The sequence below is a fragment of the Sebastes fasciatus genome, chromosome 6, assembly GCF_043250625.1.
Source record: "Sebastes fasciatus isolate fSebFas1 chromosome 6, fSebFas1.pri, whole genome shotgun sequence".
In the NCBI taxonomy this organism is placed as follows: Eukaryota; Metazoa; Chordata; class Actinopteri; order Perciformes; family Sebastidae; genus Sebastes; species Sebastes fasciatus.
In genome coordinates this window covers 25,082,534-25,109,470 of record NC_133800.1, presented here as the reverse complement: position 1 = coordinate 25,109,470, position 26,937 = coordinate 25,082,534, and the positions used below count along the sequence as shown (strand labels likewise).

The window sequence follows — 26,937 nt, the reverse complement described above, 5'->3', positions numbered from 1 at the left end:
TGAATATAACCAGGAGGTGGATGCGGGGTGCCACATTTCTGAGTGTTGGAAACAACTTAATGTGTGATTACGGCTTGTGCTGGCCTAAATTGTTACTGTTTGCTCACCGGAGTGTTAACATTACAATGCTGCTGACCCTGTCAGCTTGAAAAAAATTAGTGAAGATGAAAATTGTAATTATTTTTAGTCTCGCCAGTTAGATGCACCAGCAGCTTCCTTTTTCTCTCTCACAGCCTACTTTAATTATCCATGAGCAGGATCTCCTCACCTTATTAATGCTTGCAAATGCTGCCCAAATACAAGAATCTCCTTTGGCTGAGGCTCTTCACTGTAATATTTTTCTGAACTAACTTTGCAGGGGATGATCCGTGGGTGGACGTCAACCACTGCAGCTGCTCTGTGAGCACAGAAGTGGATGGCATTCGAGGGAGAGAGGGCTTCTTTTTCTTTTTTTTTAATAATGTGCCACAGGAAGACCGTGGAACCGCACAGTTCAAAGTGTTCATTCTAAATTCACACTTCAGTTCAGTTTGCAGTGTCGACGCCAACCTGCTGAGCTGTGCTGGAGGAAATCTATAGAAACAAATTTACTCCGAGTGTGTTGGTCTGGGCATGTGCGGAAGATAACAGGCTTCAATTACAAAGCTCTTTCTCCTAATTGAAAACGCAGCTAATAGCCTAAGTGCTTGCTATCTGGGGTAGCTAAAATAATGTGCAGGGGGCTCACTGGGTTGGGGCATTTGTTTCTGACTGTGGCTTTTGAGCCTGTTTTTCAGATATTTATCTCTATCACTTCCATCTTTCTTGACACTCTCCGGTCTCCGCTGTGTGCCATTCAATAAAACTGAAACTCCTTGTCATGTATCAGGAGAGATTGTGCTGCATTGCCTGTATTGTGATGCTAATAGCCCTAGACACTATCACTGCACATCATAGGCTCCTTGCACTGCGACCTACACGGAATTCTGATGCAAGCTACAAGGCCAATAAACATGGTACTGCAAAAGATCAAATAATGCAGCCGTTTGAAACAGTTTGAAAGTGTAAACCATAGACTGTATATATAGACGGACGACGTGTCTCCCCTTCCTCCCACTGTACAAAAGTGAAGCCAAAATATCCTGGATACTGGAGCTGCCATCTTGAGATTTTGACGTCATTTGAAGTAAGAGTCTGGGTCGTGTCTAGAAGGGCGCCCGCAAATTGCGATATCTGATCTGAGATCTGCAAGAACTTGCAAAAACTCGAGACTCGCTGCCCGACGACCTATCCTAACCTTAACTATTCGAGGTCAATGCCTAACCTTAACAATCTCGTGAGAGTTTCCCCAGTTTGCGGGCTCCCTTCTAGCCACAACCCAGAGTCTGCACAGTAGTGATCGGGGGAGCTGGAGGTGCGGTATCCAGGTCCCGCCCACACACCCGGCTGAGCCAATCCAGAGCCGAGCACGGCCGCAGCTTGTTAGCGTGAGCCAGCTAGCTGCTACGTTATCAACACAGTAGCTGTTTGGCTAGAAAGACACAACAACTAATCATAATATCTCTATAACTACATTTATGATCATGTATGTTCAGGTATGTTCCGTTACACAGACTGGTGACGGTTGTGGAAAGTTAAAGTTACATCTCCTTTCCGGCTCCATGACTACTTCACTCAGAGCAGAAGTCAATCAGAGCTGTCAATCATGACGTCTCACCACCTTTTTATAGCATCAAATAACCAATTATAACCAAACTTATCAAAAAAAAATGAACACTTGAGCATACATCAGCGTGATAAAAAATTACTTAAAATGGAAGAAACCATCTTTGGGGAAAAAATGTATTTGAAGTATACTTTGACTTTTTAGTTTGGCCCATGTCCCACCCACTAACATGGAGGGGGTGAGATTTCTGACCTATATTGCAGCCAGCCACCAGGGGGCAATCAAGATGTTTTGGCTTCACTTTTGGGAAGCTGTCATGTCGTCCATCTTTATATACAGTCTATGGTGTAAACGCACCACTCTAACTTGCATAAAGATCTGCTAGTGGTGGTTTGGAGACTTCCCTGATGTGTTCTTAGTTTACATTGCAGTGTTTGGCACAAAATGCAACACATACAGAAAAAAAAAAAAATCCCATTACATTTTTTAACAACTAAGGCCGCTCCCTTGAGCTGTAGAGGGCAAGGAATAACAAAGCTGAGGGAAGTCTCGGCTCCTTACCTCTGATGGGCTATTAGTTATTCTAGCTAGCAGAAGCCCCATTAGGTCTGCCATTTAATGCTCCCATGCCACGTTCTCACATGAAAGCTACAAGATTGATGAGGCGACCGTCTCACCTCGAGCTTCTTTTTGTGTTTGAGAAAAAATGCTCTGCCGCAGATAATCTGACAAAGAGCTGATTGAGCTACCTGTGTACCTCATGGTGTGCGGCATTGCTGGAAACAATGAAACACATTTGTGCTGGCCTCTCCAGTGACCTTAGTAAAAAAGACACAACAAGAATTCAAGGTGCGACAGCGCAATCAGCTGACTTAAATGATGTTATGAAATGATTAAAGCAGCAGTGGGAACATTGGAGCATATATGATTTAAAAAAGTTGTTTTTATAAAACGATCACTATATCCTGACAGTAGTGCATGAGAACAAAATCATGTGCCTCTGTGTCCTCCGGTGACCTCCGGTGCTCCTAATGGCAAGATTTCACAGACCGGAGGAGAACAACCAATCAGAGCCGAGCTGGAGCCTGCCGTCTCTGAGCAGCTGCCAATTACTCGCAAACTCTGGTCAAACGGTCAAACTAGGCAGCGCTGATCAAATATGAATCAATATTCTGTTACTGTAACAACTATTTCTCGCCTCAAATGTTTTCAGAAACATCTTGTAGTGTACTGTTTAGCTGTAAAATGAGAAAGTTTGTGATCCGGCCACCATGTTGAGATCTCTTGAGGAAATACCAAGCACCGCCCACCAGCCGGAGCACAGCCAATAGGAACGCTCTCTCTCTGAAATGACCTGTGATTGGCCAAAGTCTTAAGTCACGGGCTAGATTTTTTTAAAGCCTGAAAACAGAGCCAAGAGGAGGTGCAGAAGTCTAGTTTTCTCTCAGGACACTTGAATTATAATATGCTGAGAGGTTGTTATGGAATTTTTTGCCCAATGGTGCCAAAAACTTTCTGCCTCCTGCAGGTTTAATAGTGTCCACGTTGAATAAAGGAAATGAGCTGAGCAAGATACAGCACGGAAGGAAGACGTCTCCTGTGCTTGTAGTCTGACTAAAAGTGCAGCTAAGATTCCAGAGACAAGACGTCTGACCCAACACAACATGTCCTCTTCAGATTAACACAAAGAAAACGGAAGAAATTGTATTTGGTTCACCATCTGATTCTCATAAAGTTCCTATTGTTATTCATAACGAAAAAATCCTGCAGGTATTTTCATATAAATATTTGGGAGTAATGATTGATCATCTGTTATCTTGGAAAGACCACATTGAATTTGTCTGTAAAAAGACAAAACAAAGAATTTACTTTCTCCGCCGCCTCAGGTCTTTTGGGGCGAGTAAACAAATTCTTCTATTGTTTTTTACTTCTGTGATTATGAGTGTCCTGCAGTATTGTTATACTACATGGTACAAGAATTTGTCAACTACTTTAAAGTCAAAACTGCTCCAACAAATGAAAATCTGCTCAAAGATTGTTGGTCAACCCCTTGAGAAACTCTATGAATCAGCCTATCATAATAACATCGTAAGGCTGGCTAACAACATCGTCTCTAACCCCAATCATGTTTTGAACAGTGAATATCAACTGTTACCATCGAATCGGAGATACAGGGTTCCACGATTTAATAAGGTTAGACTGAAGCACTCTTTTTTGCATCAGTCAATCCTTAAACTAAATATGGAGCCTAATCCCAGATCAAATGTGCGTTAAAGGGCCCTGAATATTGTCTTCTGTGATTGTAATGTTTAAATGTTTGTATCCTTGTTTATTGTCTTTGTCCTTTCTGTGATGTTGCAAACGGAGCTGCTGTTATGCAAAACAAATTTCAGACCTGTCTGACAATAAAGTATAAAGTATAAAGTAAGTAAAGTTAATCACACTGGCTAATAATAATAAAGAAGATGCTGGTCAAAAGAAGACAGATACATAGCATTAGGGGAAAAAAAGATTACACAGGCAAAAAAAAGTGCCTAATTAAGCATTAGCAAATTGATTAGTCTTTCTGTCAAGGCTCAATCCCTCAGTGCCGTACACCGGTTCAGAGTCAGCCATGTGAAGGAGTCTGGCTTTAGGATGAGAAATTAAACTTTTTGGGACTAAAGTTTCACTTTTTAGGCGAATACTTTCTTTATCTTCCATGAGATTAAACAAAAGCAGCATAATGAAGTTTGTTACTGCGGTAAAGCCAGACAGAAATCGAGCCCAAATGCATAATTTATCTTTTATTTGGCTGCAGGCCTTTATGGTGTTCTCCAGCCTGCGGTGGCTGTTTGAACTTTGTAAATTAAACTCCTGAGTAAAATCTTAAGTACATGATTGCTAGAGGCAGAAAAAGGAGAATGGGATATATGATCAGCTGGTATGAGTGCAAATATTAACATATTAACACAAAACAAATAGCAAAACTCACACGACTGGTGCGTTTGCTACTACAGCTGTTGTAGCAAACCCACAGGATAGGAGAGGACCACCTGCACGGTGACTTGATCTAATCATTTTTTATCATTTCATTCTGGACGGCAAAGCCATTTGTGCTACCACTAATAGGCTGGATGATAATACGTAGATTCATCAATGAGCTCTCTGGTTTGTGTCAGGAATGAAAGATGAACCCACTTTGTGCATCTTTCTGTATGTTAAGTCCTCCAGGGAGAGGAGCTGCCACTGCAGTTTCAGCTAATGGGAATCATATTTCAGCAATAAAACTGTATGATTCAGAGCAACAGCTGGGTAATCATATGGAACTGAACAAACCCAGCGTGCTGTAGAACAAGTCACCGTGCGCTGACCTCTGCTTCCTTATCCCAAAAACAGACAAGAGGAAGAGGAGGAGGAGAGAAAAAAAAATTTCTCCGCGGATTGTTAGAAAATTTACCTCTCATGCCTTCGCAGTGGAAATGGATTTTTGGAGGGCAACGGTCATACCTCACATTCCCTGGAGCCTGAGATGGTGTATGTGTAAGGTCCTGTCCCATTAACCAGCACATCCATAGTCTCTGAGTGTGAAGGCTTGTAGTCCACATAGTACTCTTGCAGCGGCGAATTGAGGGAGCGCTCGGTGTCCCGTGACTTTTTCTGCCGCTTTTTAACCGCCGAGCGCTGCTGAAGCTGTTTGATGCTGCTGGGGTAGCGCTTCCACGAGACGTAGATTACCAGGAGAATTATAGCCACGGATAAGAGGAGGGCCATGCTGCCGGCTATGATCTTGTGGAAGGACACATACTCAGTGTCTGGCAGGGAGATGGTGGGGGAGGCCTCGGAGGGAGTAGGGGAAGCTGTCCTGTTCCAGATCAGCTTCTTATCCGCCACAGACTGTGTGGGGAGAGGCGGCAGCAGCTCAGGTTGGAACGCAGAAGTGAGGGGCGATGTCGTCGAGGGCACGGGGGCCGGTGTCGCCGTGCAGATGTTGTAAGTCTCCACCACATCGGTCACTTTCTCTCCTTGTGCCTCCTTGGGGCCGGCACAAATCATAGTGGACTCCTTGTTGCCCTTAAAGTCCTTGAGCCAGGCCGCCAGGGGACATATGTTGGGGTTGCAGTACCACAAATTACCAGCCAGGCTGATGGTGGTGAGGGAGATCCAAGCCTCCACCGCCTGCTGGGACACATTGCTCAGCTTGTTGGAGTCCAGGTTAAGGGTCTGCAGATTAGGGAGGCATTGGAACGTGCTTGGGTCCAACACTTGGAGCTCGTTGCCAGAGAGGTCCAGCTTTTGCAAGGAGGTCCACATCCACGGCAGGCCCTGGGTCAGCAGTTTGATACGGTTCCACTGCAGATAGAGCGCCCGCAGGTTGGTCAGGCGGGGGAAATGAGCGAAGTTGATCTTGGAGAACTGGTTGTGCTCCAGGTGAAGCTCGATGAGCTTAAGGAGTCCTGCAAAGGCGTTCCGCGTGAGGCTCCGTAGCCTGTTGTAGCCAATATCAAGGAACTCCAGGTTGCGACAGTCGAGGAAAACTCGCATCGGGACCGTTTTTAAGGAGTTCGACCTCAAGTGTAAACTGAGTAGCTTCCGTAGACCCACGAACTGATTGGGCTGGAGAACCTGCATTTTGTTGTAGGAAAGGTCTAGATTGCGTAAATTGGGAACGTCGTGAAACGTGTTGTTTTTCAGCTGCGTGATCTTATTGGAGCTGAGAATCAGCTCCTTGAGCCTCCGTATACCATGGAAGGCCTGTCCGTCCACCTCATTGATGTAATTGTGGTCGAGGTAGAGCCAAACCAGTTGACTCAGGCCTGCGAACTGGTGGGATCTGAGGTTCATCAGGCTGTTGTAACGCAGCGAGAGGCCCTGCGTGCCCACGGACACGTTGCTCGGCACATCACGGAAGGCATTGGACTCGCAGTATATTATTTTCCCGTCACATCTACAGCTCAGGGGGCAGGGACGCTCGCGGATGGCACTCGGAGCGGCGAGCAGCCAGGCGGGCACCACCACTGTGAACACGAGCCATCTGAAAAGCACGAGAAGTCCTGCAGACACACAGAAAAGTGATCGACTTAAGAGCATAAAAGAGATCAGGACCAATCTTCACAGACTAGACTAGAGAATAAAACAGAGTGAAATATTACATGAAATCCAGGAACCATTATTATTATAACCCTGTGTGATCTGAGGCATGTGTTTAACAGAGGGGGTTATTTGCAGCACTACTTCATTTGCATCTCTGTGTTCATGGCACATCTAGACATTCATTACCACAGTCAAAGTCTCGCTCTTGAGACATTGGGAAGGAGATTGATAACCACATGCACCATCAGGCATAATCCGTCAAATAGTTGCTGAGAGAAAAAAAACCTCCACCAGATCTCCCCTGGCTGCAGTCATCACTCACAAACCACAGGAGAGCAAAAACACACCAGCAACATCATGCAGCTTTAAGTGATAATCAGGAAAAACCGACTGAAGACTTTTTGCGCAGAAATGCGGTAACAGTGAACACACGTACCCATATTAGCGCGGTGTCGGCTCCTCCTCATGGTTCAGGCTCTCTGTTGCATGCGTCCCAGGTCCACATGTTAGACGCACTAACGTTTTGGCGTTTTGTCCAAAATAGTTGGACACGCACCCTGCAGGACGGAAAAAACACACGCACTTTTTCAGCTAGATCCTCTTTGCGCACACCTGTCGGAGATGAGTGCAGCTCCAAAAGGTGCGCATCAACCTCCTCTCTCTAGAGTTTTTCCTGCGTTACCGCACAACATCAGCTTGGTGATGCATATCTCTCACACACACACACACACACACACAGACGCACAGCCACGTTACAAAGCAAACCTCCGATGGATGGATGAACGCGCTCAAGCTCGCAGCCGCACGAGGATGGAACTGTTGAGCGCGTGCTTTGGGAGGCTTTTTAGAAAAGACATTTTTTAGAAAACACCAAATGGAAGTGGCAGAAAAAGACACCGAGCAAGTGAAGAAATGTGATAAACTGGAGGTCCAAAGCACGACAAGTTGGATGTATCCAGGTTGAGATGAGGAGGTGCAGTCTGCTGTGGATTAGAGCCGCTGACCGTGGTGGCATCAAGAATAAATCAGTTGTATAGCAACAGGAATGATGTTGGTGGAGGAGGATTAGACTGAGCTCACTGCTGCTCGTTTGCAGGACGCGAGATGCCCTCTCCTGGTCACTGAGAGACTCTCTGCAGAACCACAGCAGAGTAGAGACCTTATCATTGTCCTCATGAGCAGAGTCTGCATATCAATTAAAGCAGCAGAGGAATGGGGAAGTGTGTTTGCTTCTGCATTTAGACGTTTACTGACAGTCAAAACGCCTCTGAAAACAGCCTGGATTGGAGCATTTTATACATCTCATGCAGCTGCAGCTCATTGCAGGCTGGAATATGAAAAAAATAAATAGAAATTACTGAGAAATGTTTGTAACTTTTAGTAACACGCACACATGAAGCATCAACAGTATAGGCCTAGAACTCATTATACAGAATGGCCCTATTTAATACTACATATTATACATATACATATATTCCAACAACATACATACATATAGATAGATAGATAGATAGATAGATAGATAGATAGATAGATAGATAGATAGATAGATAGATAGATAGATAGATATTTAATTGTGATTAATGGCATGATTGTCCATAGTTAATCACAATTATTCACACATTTTTTATCTGTTCAAAATTAACCTTAAAGGGAGATTTGTCAAGTATTTAATACTTATCAATATGGGAGTGGACAAATATGCTTGCTTTATTTATTTATTTATTTATTTATATATTTATTGGGGTAGTCAATCGATTAACATATTTAATTAAGCAATTAATTAACTATTACTATAACTATGAATTATAACTAATTAATATTTTCCTCAGACCTATTATAAAATTACGAAGAAAAATAATATACGACTAAAATTACAACATATTGAGTTAGAATGCACCAAAAAATGAGCTTCCATGGCCTCCGCCATTTCTGACAACGTAAACAAACACGTGAACTCCGAGCTTTCAGAAACTCTCTGCTTATGAGGTCGTGAATACCACAAGAGGGGGGCGTCATACCTGCATATAGTTTAATGCATTCTTTGCTATTTTATATCCCATATTTACCTGACACAACAGTATAGCCTATAGCCTGTGTTATGTATGATTACATCGTCTGTCTGCAAAGCTGCAGTGTCGGCAAGAATTGTAACTAACAGTGCCCCCTGCTAACTTCAGAGGTTTTACTCTGGATCTGAGGAACTTCTGGTGAACTCTCAGGTGTTAATATGATTCTTAATTAGTGCTGCATTGGCAGGAGGGCGTACAATGAAAAGGTCAACTAAAGCATGAGTTTGTGTTGCCATAAAACACAGTAACAAGCAGGAAAAATGAGTTACATTTTATTCTACAGGTATATAGGATCCACATATTGGCTATTTCCTATAAAATGTTTCTTAAAAGTGGCAGAAGGCAGAATGTTTTTGGTATCATTGGGCAAAAAAGTTTGCTCCAGCTGGTAGGCGGTGCTTGGTATTTCCTCAACTGATCTCAACATGGCAGCCAGTTCACAAACTTTCTCACTTTACAGCTAAACAGTACACTACAAGATGTTTCTGAAAACATTTGAGGTGAGAAATAGGCATTACAGTAAAAGAATATTGATTCATATTTGATCAGCGCTGCCTAGTTTGACTGTTTGGTCGGACTTCGTGAGTGATTGACAGCTGCTCAGAGACGGCAAGACTCCAGCTTGGCTCTGATTGGTTGTTTTCCTCCGGTCTGTGAAATCTTGCAGATGCCATTAGGAGCACCGGAGGACACATCTTTTTTTTTCAGATTACCTGTCTCATGCACTACTGTCACGATATAGTGACCATTTTATAAAAAAATACTTTTTTTAATCATATTTGCTCCATTTCTATCCACTGCGGCTTTAATCTACATATTCCTTTTAACTTTTATTTTCTGACTTTTGAAATTGAACCAGAAATATTAAAACAGTATTAAAAAAAAACTTTTGACTGACAGTGTAGATTCAGAGGAAAACAACAGATGAGTTGCAAAGCGTGTATATTTTTATCTCATTTATTTGGTTTTAAATGTCATTGTTTTAATCCATGCCAAGAAAATAAGTGAAGAAAGCTCAGTGGGTATTTTATCACAACTTGTTGTTGCTGTATTGACGCTGAAATGCGTCAAGCGTAAACAAAGGGTGCTCTCAGGACCTCGTAATGGGACTTTGAGCCAGGGTCAAAGTCATCACTTCTAATGGGTCCCTCTGTCCTGCTACTTAATGAGGAGCGTAATTACCGGTGATGGACATTAATGAACTCAAATTGCAGATAGTTTGTGACGAAGAAATCGGTGGTAACAAAAATAAAACTGATGCATCTAGCACCTCGGCGGCAGTCCCTGATTTAATTTCCATTGTTCGATCAATTAGCTAACTGGAGTTGAAGGACGGGGCATGAACCTACTGTACACACACAAACACTATCTCTCGCACACACACGCACGCACACACGCACGCACCCACGCACACACACACACACACACACACACACACACACACACACACACATCAAGGTGACTGGGAGAATGGCAAATACATACATACATACAAATTACCCAATACACTATGTGCACAGGTTTGACTGGAGCATATCCTTTAGTGTACTCGCATAGATGTGGTCTGATGATGCTTCCAAACTAAGTTTTATTCATTCATTCAATCTTTGTTAGACTCATGTGACTTAATGTGGTACACAAGATTAAGAGAAAAGAACTTTAACAAATACAAAATACATTGAGTAGACTAAAACTAAACATAGCGGCATGTTTGGAGCAACAGATTTTTTCAAATGGACAATAATGTGGATTTTACCTGGTATTTCTTATCTATGTTAGGATTTACGACAAGTAGGCATATGTCTTGTCAAGATATTACTGTCAAAGTAATGCCAAAGTTTTGCAGGAATCTGAATAAAAAAAAAAACTGTTATATATATTTTTGGCGAGAATTTTGTCAAGATATTCTGAGACATATCATTGCTATACTTGCTTTTTAGTAAGCCTTAGTGGGTGAAACTTCCATCAATCAACCCTCTCAATTGTAAGTTCATCGTTATATAATCTGTTTTGTTGCCTAAATCTAAAGAAGCTGTTTTGTTTGTGTTCAAAACATAATGTTTCATTCAGTTTTACGTGTTGCTTTCAAGTTTTTTCAAGTTTCTTCAACTTTTACAACGTTGTAGGGTTAGCAGGCCCGTACTGACCCACATCTATGTAACTTGAATCGGGTGATATAATTGCATTTAAGCACCATAATCTCAACTCTGACCTTTGAATGACATTAATTTAGATTTTTTTTTTATATTAAGAGTGAACTTATTCATTTTAAACTATTGGGCATATTTCCCAAAACTAAAGTTTTCTTCTCCGATGCTTTAGACATACACTAATAATGTCATTTTAAATTGTGGCGTGAAATTATGAGAATTGTGTCATCAACAAAAAGTGTATTATTTTGAGGGATCATAAGAGGGTAGATTAGAAAGTTCAATGGCCCGAGAGAGGCGCCCTGAGGTACCCCTGAAGCGGTTGCAGCTGTGTCAGAGTTATGCTTTTCAACATTGACATAATGAATATTACATTATATTACTTACAGTCATCAAACCAGTTAAAAACATTCCAGTTTGAACCCAAATCTGGATATCTCTATGCCAAAAGCGAAAAAGTTTTTATTAAGGGTATGAATAAGGATGTGAAGATATGTCCACCACTTAATACAGTTCAGGGAGGGAGGGTGCATTTTATGAACTCATCCAATAGGTCCCCACTTCACACACAAAAAAAGCGTACCCACACTAGAGGACTTCAAGACATAGAAATGTATCTCACACAGAAATGATTAAGACTAAATAAAATAAATAAAAACTTACCCCATTGTTGGTAACATTAAATTGGACCATATACACCACCTAGACTATTTGGACTATAACAATTACCTTTAACATAAAAATGCACATATCTGTGGTACATTTATGATTGAAACCCAGTTGGTTATAATTTGTAAGAATATACTGTAAAATTCTGATCTGTCCATCATGCATGTGTCTCATTTCTCTTTATTCACAAGTCAAAGCACTGGTCATTTTGGTCTGTACATTGTCAAATCCATATGAAAAATGAACAGCCATTGATTCTAATGGGGGGAAACAGTTATCTGTTGTGGTAATCCCACTCTTAAAAATCACAGCACGTCGTTGTTGTGCAATCATCCTGTCCAATATCCTGTGCATCAATCTGACATGACCCACTTTCACATTTCATCTGGCTTTTTTGGGTGGTATATGCGAGCAATGCAGAAATGCACGGATCAATAATTAAGTTTCACGGTATATTTATAGTCAGCGCTGAACATTAGAAGGAATATCACAACTTTAACTTATTTTTCAACTCTGCAAATGTAAAGGTTTTCTTGCTTTTTATCTGACTTACAGGCTGGAATTTGACTGCTTGTGTTCTACATTTGGTGACCCGCTGACTCCTTGATGATTGACTGTACTTCTTTATGTTTCCACAGGCGTCATCAAGGAAAAAATGAACCCCTCAAGAGACCAGAATGGCGCCCTTTTGACACGAAAAGCATGGAAACCCGAGCCATAAACAACAAAGGTGTAGTGCCACCAAATGCACTCACCTCACTTTGCAAATAACTCAGCAACCAAATTGCTTTCTATGAAAGTTTAATGACTGTCTGTGACTGACTGAGCCCTGAATAATAGAGCAAGGGAAGGACCTGCTTTTTTGCAGCATAATGAATCCCACAGAAACAGAGTGTAGAAATGTAGAAATAGTAAAAAATAATTAGGACAAAGAGAGATGTTGAAGCACTATTTACCCTGACCCTGACTCCTAAATCTGTAACTTTAATTACCCAGCAAATTACACATAGAAAATATCCAAGCAGCAGGTAAATATTTCTGAGACAGAGGGCTCGTCCCAAAGCATCTGGCGCTTTATCCCCTGCTGCGTGACTCAAATGAGGTGTGGAAAAAAAAGAAAAATACTGCCTACACTTACTTATTTTTCTCTTTTGATACACCAAGGGCTGTATATTGACTTTGCAATATATATTTATATATATGTATTTAGTACTTCTCATTATTGCATACATTCCTGTTTACACCTCTGTGTACATATATTACTTCTCATCATGCATGTACATCCTACATCCTGTTTACAATCAGTTTTCCCATCTGAAATATTGTCTTCAACAAAGTAACACATTTACATTACTATTTTATATTTACTTGTGTTTATATTTAATGCCTATAGTTTAACTGCACTATTTCATGCCTTAGATTATCATTTTGCTTTTACTTGTGTGATTTCATCTGTTATATAAACATATTTTGAGCATTGTTGAAGGATCTGGAGACCAAAGATTTTCATTGCCAACGACTGCTTTGCTGGAATTGACAAATGACAAATAAAAAACCTTGAACACTTGAGGTATGAAGTGATTTCCTCAAAAGTTCTTAAAGTTGTGCCTCAGCTGGGTGATTCTTAGAGCGCTGAGAGAGGATTCAGTTTTCTGATGATTGAGAAGTTGTTCACATGAACTGGATTCATATTCTGTTTTATTTCAAAGAACTATTTTCTTAATATGTGCGATAAGCATCTCATCTCTTTAGACCAATCCACTTGCTGAAACACCAGCAGCAGCAGTGCTACAATAGTCAGGAATATAATGAGGAAAGGTGGCTGATAACACCATTAAAACGCTATATTAAACCAGCGCTCTTCAGAGTCTTTTCTCCAGCAACATTCAACAGACCTTTCTTAGGCAGTGTACCTTTTCAAATATCGCTCTCATGCATAAGAAAACACACTTCTGCAAGGAAGCCTGCGAGGATCAGCCGTTGATGCATTATAGAGATGATGATAATGGGCTTCTGCATTTAAATCCTGCGTCAAACAACCACTTGGTAGCATTTTCCTGCATCACAAATGTAGAGGTGCTTCTTTTGCAACTCTGTTTATCTTATTTTTCATTTGTATAATTCTTTATACATAATGCATCATGATGGCATAGCACTTTACACATGAGACTAGTGTCCAGAGTTGTTGTACCTATAATGGTTCTTCTCCAATAGGGGAAAACTAAAAGACAAGTTAATGCTGCAGCAGGTAACACATTTACATGATTATTTATTTAGAACCAATTAAGGCGAGACAGTACAGGAGAATAGGGTTAAAAAAATAATTAATAAATATCACCATGGAGCTTTCCCAGTTGACTTACATTAAGACAATTATTTTTTGTATTACAAGTTTTCTGAAAATGTATGTTTAAATATGTAAATGAGGCATTATCTTATCAAAGTTGTGCTAATTTTCATACATTTCCAAAACAGAAATGTGGACATTGGGTAAAGCCAAGTTAAAAATTCTGGTTTCATTTTGTTGACAAGTTAGAGTCAAAAGGTTTTTACTGAGGCAATTTTGGATATCTCTTATCGCTCCATAAATCAGAAAATACTGTCAGCCATTCCACGCAAATGTCCGCAGTTTAGGTTTAGGCAAGAAAACCACAAACTTAGGTTCAGGCAAAAAAGCCACTTAGTTAGATTAAAGGAAATCGTCATGGTTGGGCTTAAAATAAGTAAGTAAACTAAGTAATACATGTAGCCTACGGAAACCACATAGCACAACTGTGGTCTTTCTCACTTTTTATACTACATCACTAACTCCTACTGTAGCATTTATACGCAGATGCGTTAACATTTCAGTCAGTACAGGATACATGGTGTACAGATGACACGCCGAAATCAAGAAAGGCATACAGTACTTATTGCACACTAAACACCTTGCGCATTATCGTGGCATTTTACACCTTTTCGTGCGAACGGTCTGGTAAACAACACACACAGAGGAAGAGCGACTTCATTCTCTCTTCAGGTATTCTTCAGGTATTACTCCTTTATATCTTTACATAGCAAGTAGTTGTTTGCTGCTATATTAATGCTCTGAATATGGTATAGAGCACCTTTAACTAAATAACTGGCACCTGGATGTTTATTTTTCTGTAACACTCTTTCATTTGATGATTGTAGTCAGAATGTTTTATGGCTTTTCCCACCTTGTTTATGTGCAAATAAAATGTTAATGAAGCACCTGAGTTTGAGTGACTGAGAGTCGTCGAGTGTTTGCATGAGCGACGGGCTGTTCTGAACACCCTCCACACACTATCAGTCTGGGTTCTTAGGCACTCAGTTCAATTCAGTGCAACTTGTCTTGTAGTGGTAAAACATAAAAGAAAAAGACATTTAAAAGAAAACAGTCAAAACAGTTGTCAATTACCAGAAAGAAATGAGCCACAAGCTGCAACAGACCCTCAATCTCTTGTTTTCCTGCTCTGTACTCGTGGCAACGACAGTCATGGAATGGCAGATTTACCGTCAAGCTCACAAGTTGCACTGATTTACTGAGATACGTGCACCATGAGATATTCACTGGGAAAAGGTTTTTGTGGATAACTGTAACGTGATCCACCCATCTCAAGACAAAGGCCAGCCACTGACTTTTATCAAGAGATTAGCTTCCAGATTAGGTACGTCAAATATCCTGAAAGGCCATTTTATAGCGGGTGATAATCTGCTGTTTGCAGATGGGTGACATGGGCTGACACCTTTTGGTCTGACAAATAACTGTTGGAAAATGCATCTCAGTGAGAAGGGTAAAAGGTTGGTGAAAGATGACTGAGCGGATGAATAAATCTATCTATATCTATCTATAATAAGTACATATATCCATCTGTCTGTATATTACATTGATAGCAGTGACAAGAATCTGCATATACAGTACAGTGTGTGTAGTGCATATGTACAGCATTTATATGCACATGCATTCAAAACTGTAACTGTATAAAGGTCTACATTAACATCCAGCCCAGTCGCACAGCAGTTTGTGAAATAGTCAAGATATTGAATGCATTGATTCATGTACATAGAAACAAATTTCTCTTTTTTTATGTGATGGTCAGCACGAAATCAATTCATATGTACATCATTTTGAACCAGGAAGTACACAGAGCGGCGAACGCCACCTAGGGAGGAGGTCTGGTTGGATGGGTGGGTCAAAAAACACAGGATTTTTGCCCAGGAGACCGGTGTTCTTGTTGTGTGTGAAACCACAAGTCAAAGTTGATTTATTTGTCACATAAACTCTGTACTTAAGTAAGTAATTTAAACCCAAACTGTGATCTTTTCCTAAACCAAACTAAGTCATTTTGTTGCGTAAGCCTAACCAAGTCGATCTATTTCTAAACCTAACTAAGTAGTTTTATTTTGAAAAGACTGGGGCGGAAATTGACACATGCATCACATGTTGCTGGACATTCATAGGAAAACAAAAAATACGTTGTTGAAAGTCCTGCTGAGCATTACGAGAAAAAAAAGGCAAATTCGTGTCCATGTACACGAATCAAATAGATTTAATTTCGTAACTATTTCACGAACTGCCGTGAGACTGTGTTGCAACATCATTTAAGGGGTTTGAAACAGGTTAGTTATGCAACATATCAAAGTGTGAATGTGACGTGTTATCCACTACTGCTGTAATTGACAAGTAGAAGATAGTTGTCACCTATCTGAGGACGATTACATTATCACATTTCAAGATGTGGCTGGTGTGCACACGTAGTCATTTTCTACATTTTCATGCACAAGATAAGATCCAGCCCGTAAGTCAGTGCAGCACATCATCTCTCACAGTGTTCTCCTGCCTAAAAGCAGCCTCACTTTGCAGCATCATTGTCACCGAGCAGCACGTTTTATTTTTCCCACACTTCTTCAGGTGCATATTTCTTGAGTGACATGTGAGGCAGCGCAGCCTTTGAAGAGCCGATTCTGTTGAGAAATGGGATACTATGAGTCTGGGAGGTATTATCTTAACAGAATGGCTCAGATTTTCACCCATCTTCACCCCCCTGCTGTGGCGTTCATGGAGCAGATTTCATAAATACATTTCTTTTTAAACCCAATCCACAGGCATCAGAGGAAATCCTGTTTGACCAAGAATATTTTATCACACTCCCAGCCAGATATGAATTCATTAGCTCGTTTTCTTTCAACACACAAGTGATCTGGGTGCCGATTTCTCTCTTATCTATGCTGAAGTCCTGGAGATTCATGTATCTTAAAACATTTCTTTTTGCGTGCACAAGGGGTTGCTGTTACCACACAGTACATCTCAGACTCTCCAAGGCCGTGCAGTCAAGAATGGTGTTTTCCACACTGTTGTGTCCAATGTGATGAACGTCTGTGCAAAGCAGCATGAAAAAAGTGTGAAGAAATTGTATGAAATAACCACAGAATTGCAGATTTCCCCACCTCCTCCTACATGAAGCATGTTTTCCTCCTCCCCCGTGCTGTCTGCTGACTGTCCACTTTAGTACAGTAAGGACCATTCATTTGAATAGCAACAATCCCACTGTTGCCTGGCATCCCCAGACACCAGGATGTGTTATCTGTTTATCTACTTACACTTCCCTCTGCTGCCTGCGGGTGTGGACGGATGCTGAGCGTCAACATCACACTTGTCATTATTGTGATTTTAAAAAAAAAATTTTTTAACAAGCATCTGATGGGAGGCCAAAAAAATCCTGCAACTTCCTGTTATTTCCTGTCATGTTTTTTTTTTTAATCAATGAAAGTATGAATGAAGGGAATTTGGATCATGCAATCCTTTTCAGAATCAGACTTAGAATCAGAATCGTGTTTATTGCCAGGTGTAAGAGGTATACACTAGGAATTTGCTTTGGTTTTGTTGGTGCAAGTAAACAGTATAATAACAAAAGAATAGATAAAAACGTTAGAATAAAATAAGAATAAAAAAATATTTCTACCAATATACAATATACACAATTTTTATTTAATTAATTTAAATTATTTTAGTTTTTATTTTTATTTATTTATTTCTATTTTGAAATATTAGGTCCTTATCATGCAGCAGTATTACATCTTTATGATGTGGATCCTCATGGCACCCCACATTTCAGCAAGCTTTGGATAAATTGAAAAAAATAAAATAAGAATTAAAGAATTAAATCAAAGAGCTACTGTAAAAATATACACCACATTTCAAACCATAATTTTTTGATGTATTTTTTTTATAAATTCATGGATCCCCCCCCACAGAACAAGGTAAATATAGCTTAACCTACATTACAGCATTCATATTTTATTCATTATTTTTTTACCTAAAACGCGACAAAAACATATGGAAGAAAAAAAATGAATTAAATAAAAGCTGAATAGACATGGTTGGCATACAATATATAGTATATTTATTATAGGCTTATGTGTGTGCTTAAGGACGCCCACGCCTCTGAGAGGAGAGAAAGAGACAGAGAGAGAGAGAGAGAGGGAGAGAGAGAGAGAGACTGCATGGAGTGGAGGTAACAGTCTATTGGCGCTCAAATGGGTTATTGCGCACACAGCAGGCTGAACTATAGCTCCAACGACTCCAACTAGGACCCGAGAAGTGTGAGGGCGTCCGGATCAGATGAGATCAGGGGAGGGGGGGCTCGAAACCGCTGCGGAAAAAAACTTGCATGTATTTGATTTTCCTCCTCTAATTGAAGATATTAAGTGATGCTCGGTGTGTGGATCGACTCTGAGGCTGCATGAGCTGCGATTTTCTCACCCGAGGAGCAGTTTAATGTGCTCCTTATTTCCCAGGATTACTCCTTCCCTCAGTAGCGATGGGTAAGTCTTCACACAGTTTCTCTCTCTCTCCTAGTATAGCCAAGGCTGCACCTATGATCAGTTGATTTTTCAGATTTAATAGTTCCTAAACTGAATTTATTGCATCCAAAGAGTCTTTATTTATCTCCTCCACTTGTGTGTGAATATTCACCATAAAAGTAGCTACCACCAGACTCTTATTAATTCTTCATGAAGCAGGTCTGGGTGTCTCAGACATCAAACCTCAAGCTGCTCCTCACTCCATGATCTCCTGTTTGAAGAATGAATGACTCACCTTTTTTTTCCTATTTGAGCAAACACAATTTCTCTATAAAGCGAGCCATGCCTTTGATTGCCTGTGCCCCCCCCCACTCTACCCCCAACAGGTTCTGTGATGTTGGACAGGAGGTTATCATGTCTTCTTCTGCAGGCAGCCGCCTTGCTGCTGCTCAGCGAGGGGGAGAGGATGTGCCCCGCGAGTTGTCGCTGCGAAGGCAAGATTGTTTACTGCGAGTCTGGCATCTTCCAAGGCATCCCAGAAAACATCACGGCGGGATGCCAGGGTCTGTCTCTGCGCTATAACAGCCTGCTGGTTCTGTTGCCGTACCAGTTCGCTCACCTCAATCAGCTTATCTGGCTTTATTTGGACCACAACGCCATCCGAGATATGGACGCTTTAGCCTTCCATGGCGTGCGCAGGCTCAAGGAACTCATCCTCAGCTCCAACAAAATCACTCATCTGCACAACAACACGTTCAGCGCCATACCCAACTTGCGGAATCTGGACCTATCCTACAATCAGCTGCAGTCTCTGCAGCCGTGGCATTTTTATGGTCTGCGCAAGCTACAGAATCTCCACCTTCGATCTAACGGCCTGAAGCAGATCCTCATCCGTACGTTTCTGGAGTGCCGCAGCTTGGAGTTTTTGGACTTGGGTTACAATCGCTTGCGGAGCCTCACCCGCACGACCTTCTTAGGGCTGTACAAGTTGAAAGAACTCCACTTAGAGCACAATCAGTTTTCCAGGATTAATTTCTTCATTTTCCCGCGCCTCACCAACCTCCAGGCGCTTTATTTGCAATGGAACCGCATACGCTCCATCAGTCAAGGCGTGCCGTGGACCTGGCACAAGCTACAGAAGTTGGACGTGTCGGGGAACGAGATCCAAATCTTGGACCCGGCGGTTTTCCAGTGCATGCCGAACTTACAAACGCTCAACCTCGAGTCCAACAAGCTCAGCGGCGTGCCTGTGGAAGCCGTGGCGGCGTGGACCTCGCTGACCACCGTCAGCCTGGCCGGTAACGCCTGGGACTGCAGCCCCAGTATCTGCCCTCTCATGGGGTGGCTCCGAAACTTCAAAGACTCCAAAGACATCAGCATGATATGCAGCAGTCCCAAATCCGTGCAGGGCGAGCGAGTCGTGGATGTGGTGAAGAATCACTCGACGTGTGCGGACGCGTCAAATGTTTTCTCAACCACCGTTCTTGTTGCTCTGACTTCCACCCAAGTTGTGAACATCACAGCTCACTTTGACCTTACAACAGACCCTGGTACCGAGTCGCCCGTACAGAGGTTAACCTCTTCACCTGTCCGTCCAAGTGGGACAGACAGAAAGACAACAGAGTCCACAAACGTGAGCTCACCCATCTCCCCTGAGCCCCCTGCATCATTCATCCCAGAGCTACAGTTTGAACATATGGCTTTCCATAAAATCATTGCAGGCAGCGTAGCCCTGTTCCTGTCAGTGGCATTGATCCTCCTGGTTATTTATGTCTCGTGGAGGCGCTACCCCAACACCATGAGGCAGCTGCAGCAGCACTCAGTCAACCACAAGCGCAGGAAAAAGGCCCGCAAGCAGGAGCAGGACCTTAACTCCCAGCTGCAAGAGTACTACCTGAGCTACCACTCGAACTCGGACACGATGGACACGTTGGTGAACGAGACGAGGCCGTGCACGTGCACCATATCAGGCTCCATCGAGTGCGAGGTCTGAGCTGCCAGCTCCACCTTTGCGAGACTAAAAAGTGCGAAGCAGAGGTAAATGGGTTTTTTCCACAAGATTAAGTGCTTTTATCTCTAATGCGAGATGATAGATTCTGCAGCACTGAAGGAAATACTTGGGGGCATAGTACAATATCATTATGTGCACAGAAGAAGAAGACTGGAACGGAGAGATATATTTGGATCTAATTACCACCCTGACTGACGGGAGAACAGTGGCGGGGTCAGCCAGGTTAGCTGTGTACGATCTAACGTAACGCCTGGGCCTCTGCTACAGTAGAAGTCGGCCCTGCAGAGAGACTGACCTTATTCTTAGTCAAACTATGAGGCCATAGAACCAACAAAGCCACTTTTTACTTGCTAGTTTTGATTTTTATTACGTAGCTTGTAAAGCATTTAGGACGTATGTGTGCATCTTTGAGTGGATGTGTGTGTGAGCGAATGTGGTGAGGAGATGATCTGATAGTCTCCTGGTTTACTGGTTGGAAGAGTTACAGTGTTGCACCTTATTCTCATAAGATACTGGCCCAGTTCCAATCCAGTCCCTACACCCTCCCACTCAGACTGTGACAGACTGAACTCCGTTTGTAGCTCACAGCTCAATGAAGCATCCTTCTTTAAGGTGCAGGGTATAAATACAGTGGCCACTTCAGGATGAACTTCCCTCTCTCCGGCAAGGAAACTATGAATAAATATAAGAATCAGAAATACTTTATTGATTGAAATAGAGTTATGTTTTAGTCCGAATATATATATATTATAATAATGCTGAAAAACAGGATCTATCATTAAATGTGTAAAATGCAAGAATGGTAGCCTATAAATAAATACAAACGTTAGTTTAAATGTGCTGTATAAACAAATGCAGTGTTAACGCCAGAGTAGACTTGATTATTGCACAGCTGAATTATTGCACTAAATTATTGTGCTGTTGAGTCAGTATTGCGCAGTTGAAGATATAATAAATTATGGGGTTATAGCTGCTGATGGGGGTATAAATAATAAATACATGTTGTATATACTGTATATGTATAAATATACAACAATTTACAATCTAATGAACATGTCTACCTTTTTCTAGACTAGACAAGAGTATATTTGATTTGAAAAACAATCTATTTACTTAAGGTTGATAACGTCGCACGGAACTTATATTGGAGCGTGTTCCATGGCAAACACAAAATGGCTTTGCACGTTATGAATAAGGGCAGCTGGTTAAGTCGGCATTGAAGCAGGCTCACTGTTGGAGGGTTTCATAACCCATTTCCACACCCTGCTAATTGGTTTGGGATGGCACTTAATATGGTGGACCCTCCACATGCAAACGGAGTAGGAGACGGTAGGGAGAGGGTGTAGAGGGTGTCTTGGAATCGGGCCAAAGTTTGTCCAGTTAAACTGCTCTGCGTTTGGCATAGTGGTGCAGCAACTACTAGTAGCACTACTACAAAAAGTGTGGGGGGAACAATCGTAGAGAGAGCGTCTTGTCCTAAGATCATTTTGCATGAATTCATTCTCCTTACTTTAAGACGCTCCTCTCTCTTCTTAAATGATCAGTTCTAATTGATGATAATTTCGCTTCTTTGTGGTACGTGCTAAACAAAAGTCTAATCTCAGGACTGATGTTTTCCAAGCTGTAAAAAAAAATAACCTGTCAGGTCCAAATGAAGGCCTCGATGTGTCAAAAGTAAGGATTTTCATAAAGACTTTTGTATCGATTATTCCTATCATTATGATTATGCATTTGTTTGTGTGTAAAAGACATAACAAAATGGGTACTAGGCGTTCTATGTGATGATGACTGTATAATTAAAAGAAACACGTGACAGTTGATAAAAAAATGTGTGTGTGTGATGAGAATATCGATGACTGGTGCATCACACGGAGAGAGAGAGAGAAATCCCTTCACTAAATCCATGCATTGTGCTCTTGATGTTATACAATTCATTGGATTTGCTGGAGCTGACATATTTTCCATCACGTATCTTGTTTTCTGGCTCTCTTCTCGGCTATCCTATTGACAACAGTATTGATTGTATCTGGGCTGCACACCTCAAACTCGGGGTAGGTGGGCCGATGTAGAAATGAGCAATTGTCTCGTAAACAGGTTTGCTGTTAATGCAAGTGGAGTCCCAGAGGGTGATGCTATTCTTTGCTGGTACACAAGACAAAAAGACATTCCAGTCCAGTGAAACCAGTAAGAGATTAAGAATCTCTCTTTTATATAACCATGTGTTCTCTGTCAGTTCTGAAATATTGCTCTTGTGCTGTGAAAGGAAATGGGAGAATAGAGGCAGGCTGCTGAGGGACAGTGGGTGTTACGGGTCAAGGCAGTTCTGCTATTAAGAAGATATCACCCACTTTGGTCTGTCTTCTTCCTGTCCCTTATTTCCTTTCCTCCCTGCCTCGTTACTCGTTTTTTTCCCAGCTTGCTCACTGTGAGGAGAGAAAATGAACCTGCATCAGGGGACGTATGTGTTAAACCAGGCAGGATTAGGCAGTGCTGGTGCGAGCATGCAAGAGCTATCAAAAAGGTGTTTTTTTCTTCCTTGTGTGAGACTCAACTAAAACAAAAATGCATATGAATGAACAGCCCAGTCGCACAGTAGTTTGTGAAGTAGTCAAGAAATTGAATGTATTGATCCGTGTACATAGAGGAATTTCAAATTTTTTTCATGATGGTCAGCATGAAATCAATTCGTATGTAATCCACGTAATTGTGAACCCGAAAGTATAGAGAGCGGTGAACGCCACGTAGGAAGGAGGTCGGGCTGGATAGGTGGGTCAAAAAACACTGGACTGGACTGCTCTTTCGCCCAGGAGACCGGTGTTCCTGTCGCGTGTGAAACCACAAGTCAAAGTTGATTTATTTGTCACGTAAGTGTCACGTAAGTGTCACGTAAGTGTCACTTAAGTGACAGCACTTCCGGTGTTATTTAAACCCAAACTGCGATCTTTTAATAGGCCCAACTAAGTCGTTTTATTTTGAAAAGACTGGAGTGGAAATTGACACGTGCGTCAGGTGTTGCTAGACATTCGTAGGAAAACGCACAAAAAATCCATTGTTGGAAGTCCTGCTGAGCGTCATGAAAAAAAAGAGGGACTGGTGTCCATGTACACGAATCAAATAGATTAAATTACGTGATTATTTCATGAACTACGATACGAAAATACGCAAGGCATTCAGCATGTTTTTGGCTTGTCATTTGTACGCCATGTAGTCTGCACTGACTGCAATGTAAACGCATCAGCATAAATATGCTATGCTCAGAGCTGGCGACGTAGAAAAAAAAAAAGTGAGAAAGACCGCTTATGGCAGGTGGGAGGGAATGTGGATGGCTCCAAAAAAGACAGGACATTTAACCAGGAGAACGGTGTTTTGTTTTGTTAGTTACGTTAGTGAAGTTTGTCACGTTTTTTTAGTGATGTATGTGACATGTTTTCCGCACTGATGTTATGTTGTTTTCATATGTATTTTTCTTAGTTTACGTACTTATTTTAAACCCAACCATGATGTTTTTTAAAAACCTAACTAAGCGGTTTTGTTGCCTCAATCTAACTGTGGACGTTACCACAGTTTTGTTGCGTAGCATACAAATGACGCGCAAAAAGCGGCGTACAAATGACACACAGAAAGCCTAAAATGCAAATTCATGACACACAGAAAGTCTGTGTAATGTCATGCTATTTATACGCTTTCCCATAACATCGCGTTGATTGTTTAATGTCTTTGCACATAAAGTCCGTATTTTTCGTATGCGTTTTTTAATCCGTCATCCGATATACAACGTTACTCACAGAAACCTAGCACACCAAGTCTGATGTGTTTTATTATTCTATTTGCTGAGAAAATTCGCATTACAAGAAAAAACTGAATTAACCACGTGGGTGCAATGGATAGCGCTAGTCCCAGTGGGGTTAATGAATGAATGACATTGGCAAACAGCTATTGTTTAGCTGCCCAAAGCACAATCATTACTGTCTAATCTTTTGTACATCCTTTGTTTTGCGACCATCCTTGATTCCAAGCTGTTCCGCAATCACCTGCCACAATCTGTCATTAAATCCTGCATCTTTGTATTCTTTCATTTCTTTATTGTAAAGTGCTTTGTGTTCTGAGACAAAGTGAATGCTTTTCATGCCATTTTGGATGATGATGTTTGCACGGACGGTGGCTCTGAGTGGTCAAACAACCCTCTTTTGCCTTTTGACGGATGCAAAAAACGCAGATACCTGTTCTGAAAACTTAAAAGACAGACAAAAGTTTCGGGGTCGATGTGAAACGTGATTGACACAACATGAGGTATGTATTTTTAAACGTCTGACAATTTTGGACAAAAAATACGGACTCTTTGTGCAAACGTCTTTACAGCAGTCCTTCCCCCACGGCCGTTAGTTGTTCTCTCAGCCCTGTTGTGAAGTAAAGACATCCGATTCCTCCTCCTCCTCCTCGTTATCCACCATTAGCATGTTCACACATCTCGCGTGGAGCACGCATGAAGTTTGACTGGTCAAAGGTTGTTCAGATAAGGATTTATGATCTCCCATAATTCACTTTCTAAACATGACTCAGGCTTTCTTTAGCCTCCAGGCAGGCATGAAGGCACGCTGCCAACGGAATTTATATCCATATATTTACTTTCCAGCACTTTCATATATGATGATGAATTTCTTTGCAGGACCAATGGGAAAATCTGCGGGGGCCTACAAAATATGCAATATGAACAGAACAAATGATTTGTTGACCTAATGTTGGCAGATATTGTAATTAGTGTTTGATTTGTCATATGGTGACTGATGAAAAGCAATTCCCCCTGTTTTGAAATCTTTTGGTGTTGTGTAGCGGAGAAAGGAATGCTGATTACAGAGCCGTGGTCTGCATCTTGCAGATCATTACTGGGGATATTTGTTTGAATGAAGAATTGTTTGAGTGCACAGAATTGACTTAGTGCAACAATGCACAAACAGAAGCACACCCCACCGACAACATCTGAAGAAAAAACACGCTCCAAGACATGAAAAAAGTCTTTTTGAGCTAATCGAGGTATCTTATACCTATGGTACTCCGAGCAGCTGAGTGAGGCCAACAATTCTTCAATTCTTGCCTGGAAACATCCAGAAATACAGTATGTTTTCTCTTTGCTTCCAGTAAACACTTACTGTGACGGGTAACTTGCTCAGCTCTCACTGGCAGGCATGAAATTTTGATTTACATCTTTTACTGGGGATCTTTTCCAAGGTAACACGAATGCAACGTTCTGTTCATCTTTGTTTAAGGTTATTCCGGGGCTTTAAAAGGTATAGGCACACAATAAACAAATGCAGCAGTGATGATATTTTATTGTATACCCACAATACATATTTTCTTTTTATCTGGCGGCCATTTCCATTTATGAGGAAAGTAATTCAGAGTAATAGTTCAACATTTTGGTAAATAGGCTTATTTGCTTTCTTGCAGATAGAGAGTTAGATGAGAAGATCGACATCACTCATGTCTGTCCAGTAAATATGGCCACAGTCAGCATCTGGTTAGCTTAGCTTAGCATAATGACAGGAAACAGGCTCTGTGCAAAGATAACAAAATCTGTCTACTTAAAAATCTGCCATACAAAAACACAAAATGTAAAAAAAGAGTTGTGCCAAAAAGTATAGAAGCAAAGAGACGAAACTCCGGTGCTTTTTTTGACAACAGCTGCTGCCACCATTTTGGACTGAAAATGCTTATTATATTTAAATTATTTTATTGTTCAATACAGGCCGTTTCTGTAGAATATGACAATAATTGACATGCACTTCTTGGCAATATACATTCTTTGGTTGCGGTTTATGTACTGGACTACTTTGTAGCCGATACTTCCTGACACCTCTGCTGGTTGCCTGGCAACCTCAAAGTGACGACAACATTGCAGGACTTTTTCTTGTACGGATTAAACAAACCAGATAGTAACTAGTGAGCGTTAGAGGTGCTGGTAGACGGAGTTTTACTTTTTTGACAGAGCCAGGCTAGCTGTTTCCTCTGTTTTCAATATATAGCTAAGGCTGTATAGCTTCATATTTATCTTCTCAACCAACTCCCGTCAAGAAAGAGAAGCATCCACAAAATGTTGAACAATTCCTTCAAGCAAAGATTTTTTTTGAAAAATAGGAAATCAATTGTGCTAATGTTCTATAAATGCTTAGAGCTCATTGCCATGAGCATATTTCATTATTGAATTCCCTATTGCGTTCGTACTTACCGGCCTTACCGTCCGCTGGAAGGGATTTCTTCAAGGTTGATCGAGCTGGAGAGGTCTTAAATTGGATACAAAAAAGAGTTCACTATAGAGAGAGAAGAGACACTTTTTCTTTTCTTTCTTTCTTTCTTTCTTTCTTTCTTTCTTTCTTTCTTTCTTTCTTTCTATCCAACTATAGTAGCATCATATCTACTCTAATATGAATTGAAGCATCCAACATGTAGTACCTTTAAGCTAGCTGGTCAAAGTAATGAGTTCCAGGCTGTCAAATTCAAAATGATTAACGTCAG

General features: G+C 41.2%; 2 protein-coding genes across 4 annotated transcripts in view; one reads left to right on the top strand and one right to left on the bottom strand.

Annotated features, from left to right (window-relative positions):
* LOC141769557 (leucine-rich repeat transmembrane neuronal protein 4) overlaps positions 1-7,326 on the bottom strand; it is a 51,802-nt gene extending 44,476 nt beyond the window's left edge. Inside the window, exons 1-2 of one of the 2 annotated variants that reach the window (XM_074638761.1) lie at positions 7,155-7,326; positions 5,135-6,678 (exon numbers count right to left, since the gene is read on the bottom strand). In XM_074638761.1, coding sequence (XP_074494862.1) covers positions 5,135-6,678; positions 7,155-7,185 — 1,575 coding nt within the window. In that variant the 5' untranslated portion in view covers positions 7,186-7,326. Of the gene's footprint in view, positions 1-5,084; positions 6,679-7,154 lie in introns of both variants that reach the window. The other variant, XM_074638762.1, reaches the window with a different exon arrangement.
* A 10,763-nt stretch (positions 7,327-18,089) lies between these two features.
* On the top strand, positions 18,090-23,303 carry LOC141769535 (leucine-rich repeat transmembrane neuronal protein 4-like). Of its 2 annotated transcripts, none has more exons than XM_074638722.1 (2): positions 18,090-18,437; positions 18,803-23,303. In XM_074638722.1, exons 1-2 carry the CDS (start codon positions 18,434-18,436, stop codon positions 20,407-20,409), a joined length of 1,611 nt encoding a protein of 536 aa, XP_074494823.1. In that variant the 5' UTR covers positions 18,090-18,433; the 3' UTR covers positions 20,410-23,303. The 2 variants fall into 2 exon arrangements, with proteins under 2 accessions (XP_074494823.1, XP_074494824.1); XM_074638723.1 differs by having other exon boundaries at positions 18,731-23,303.
* The last annotated feature ends 3,634 nt before the right edge of the window (positions 23,304-26,937 follow it).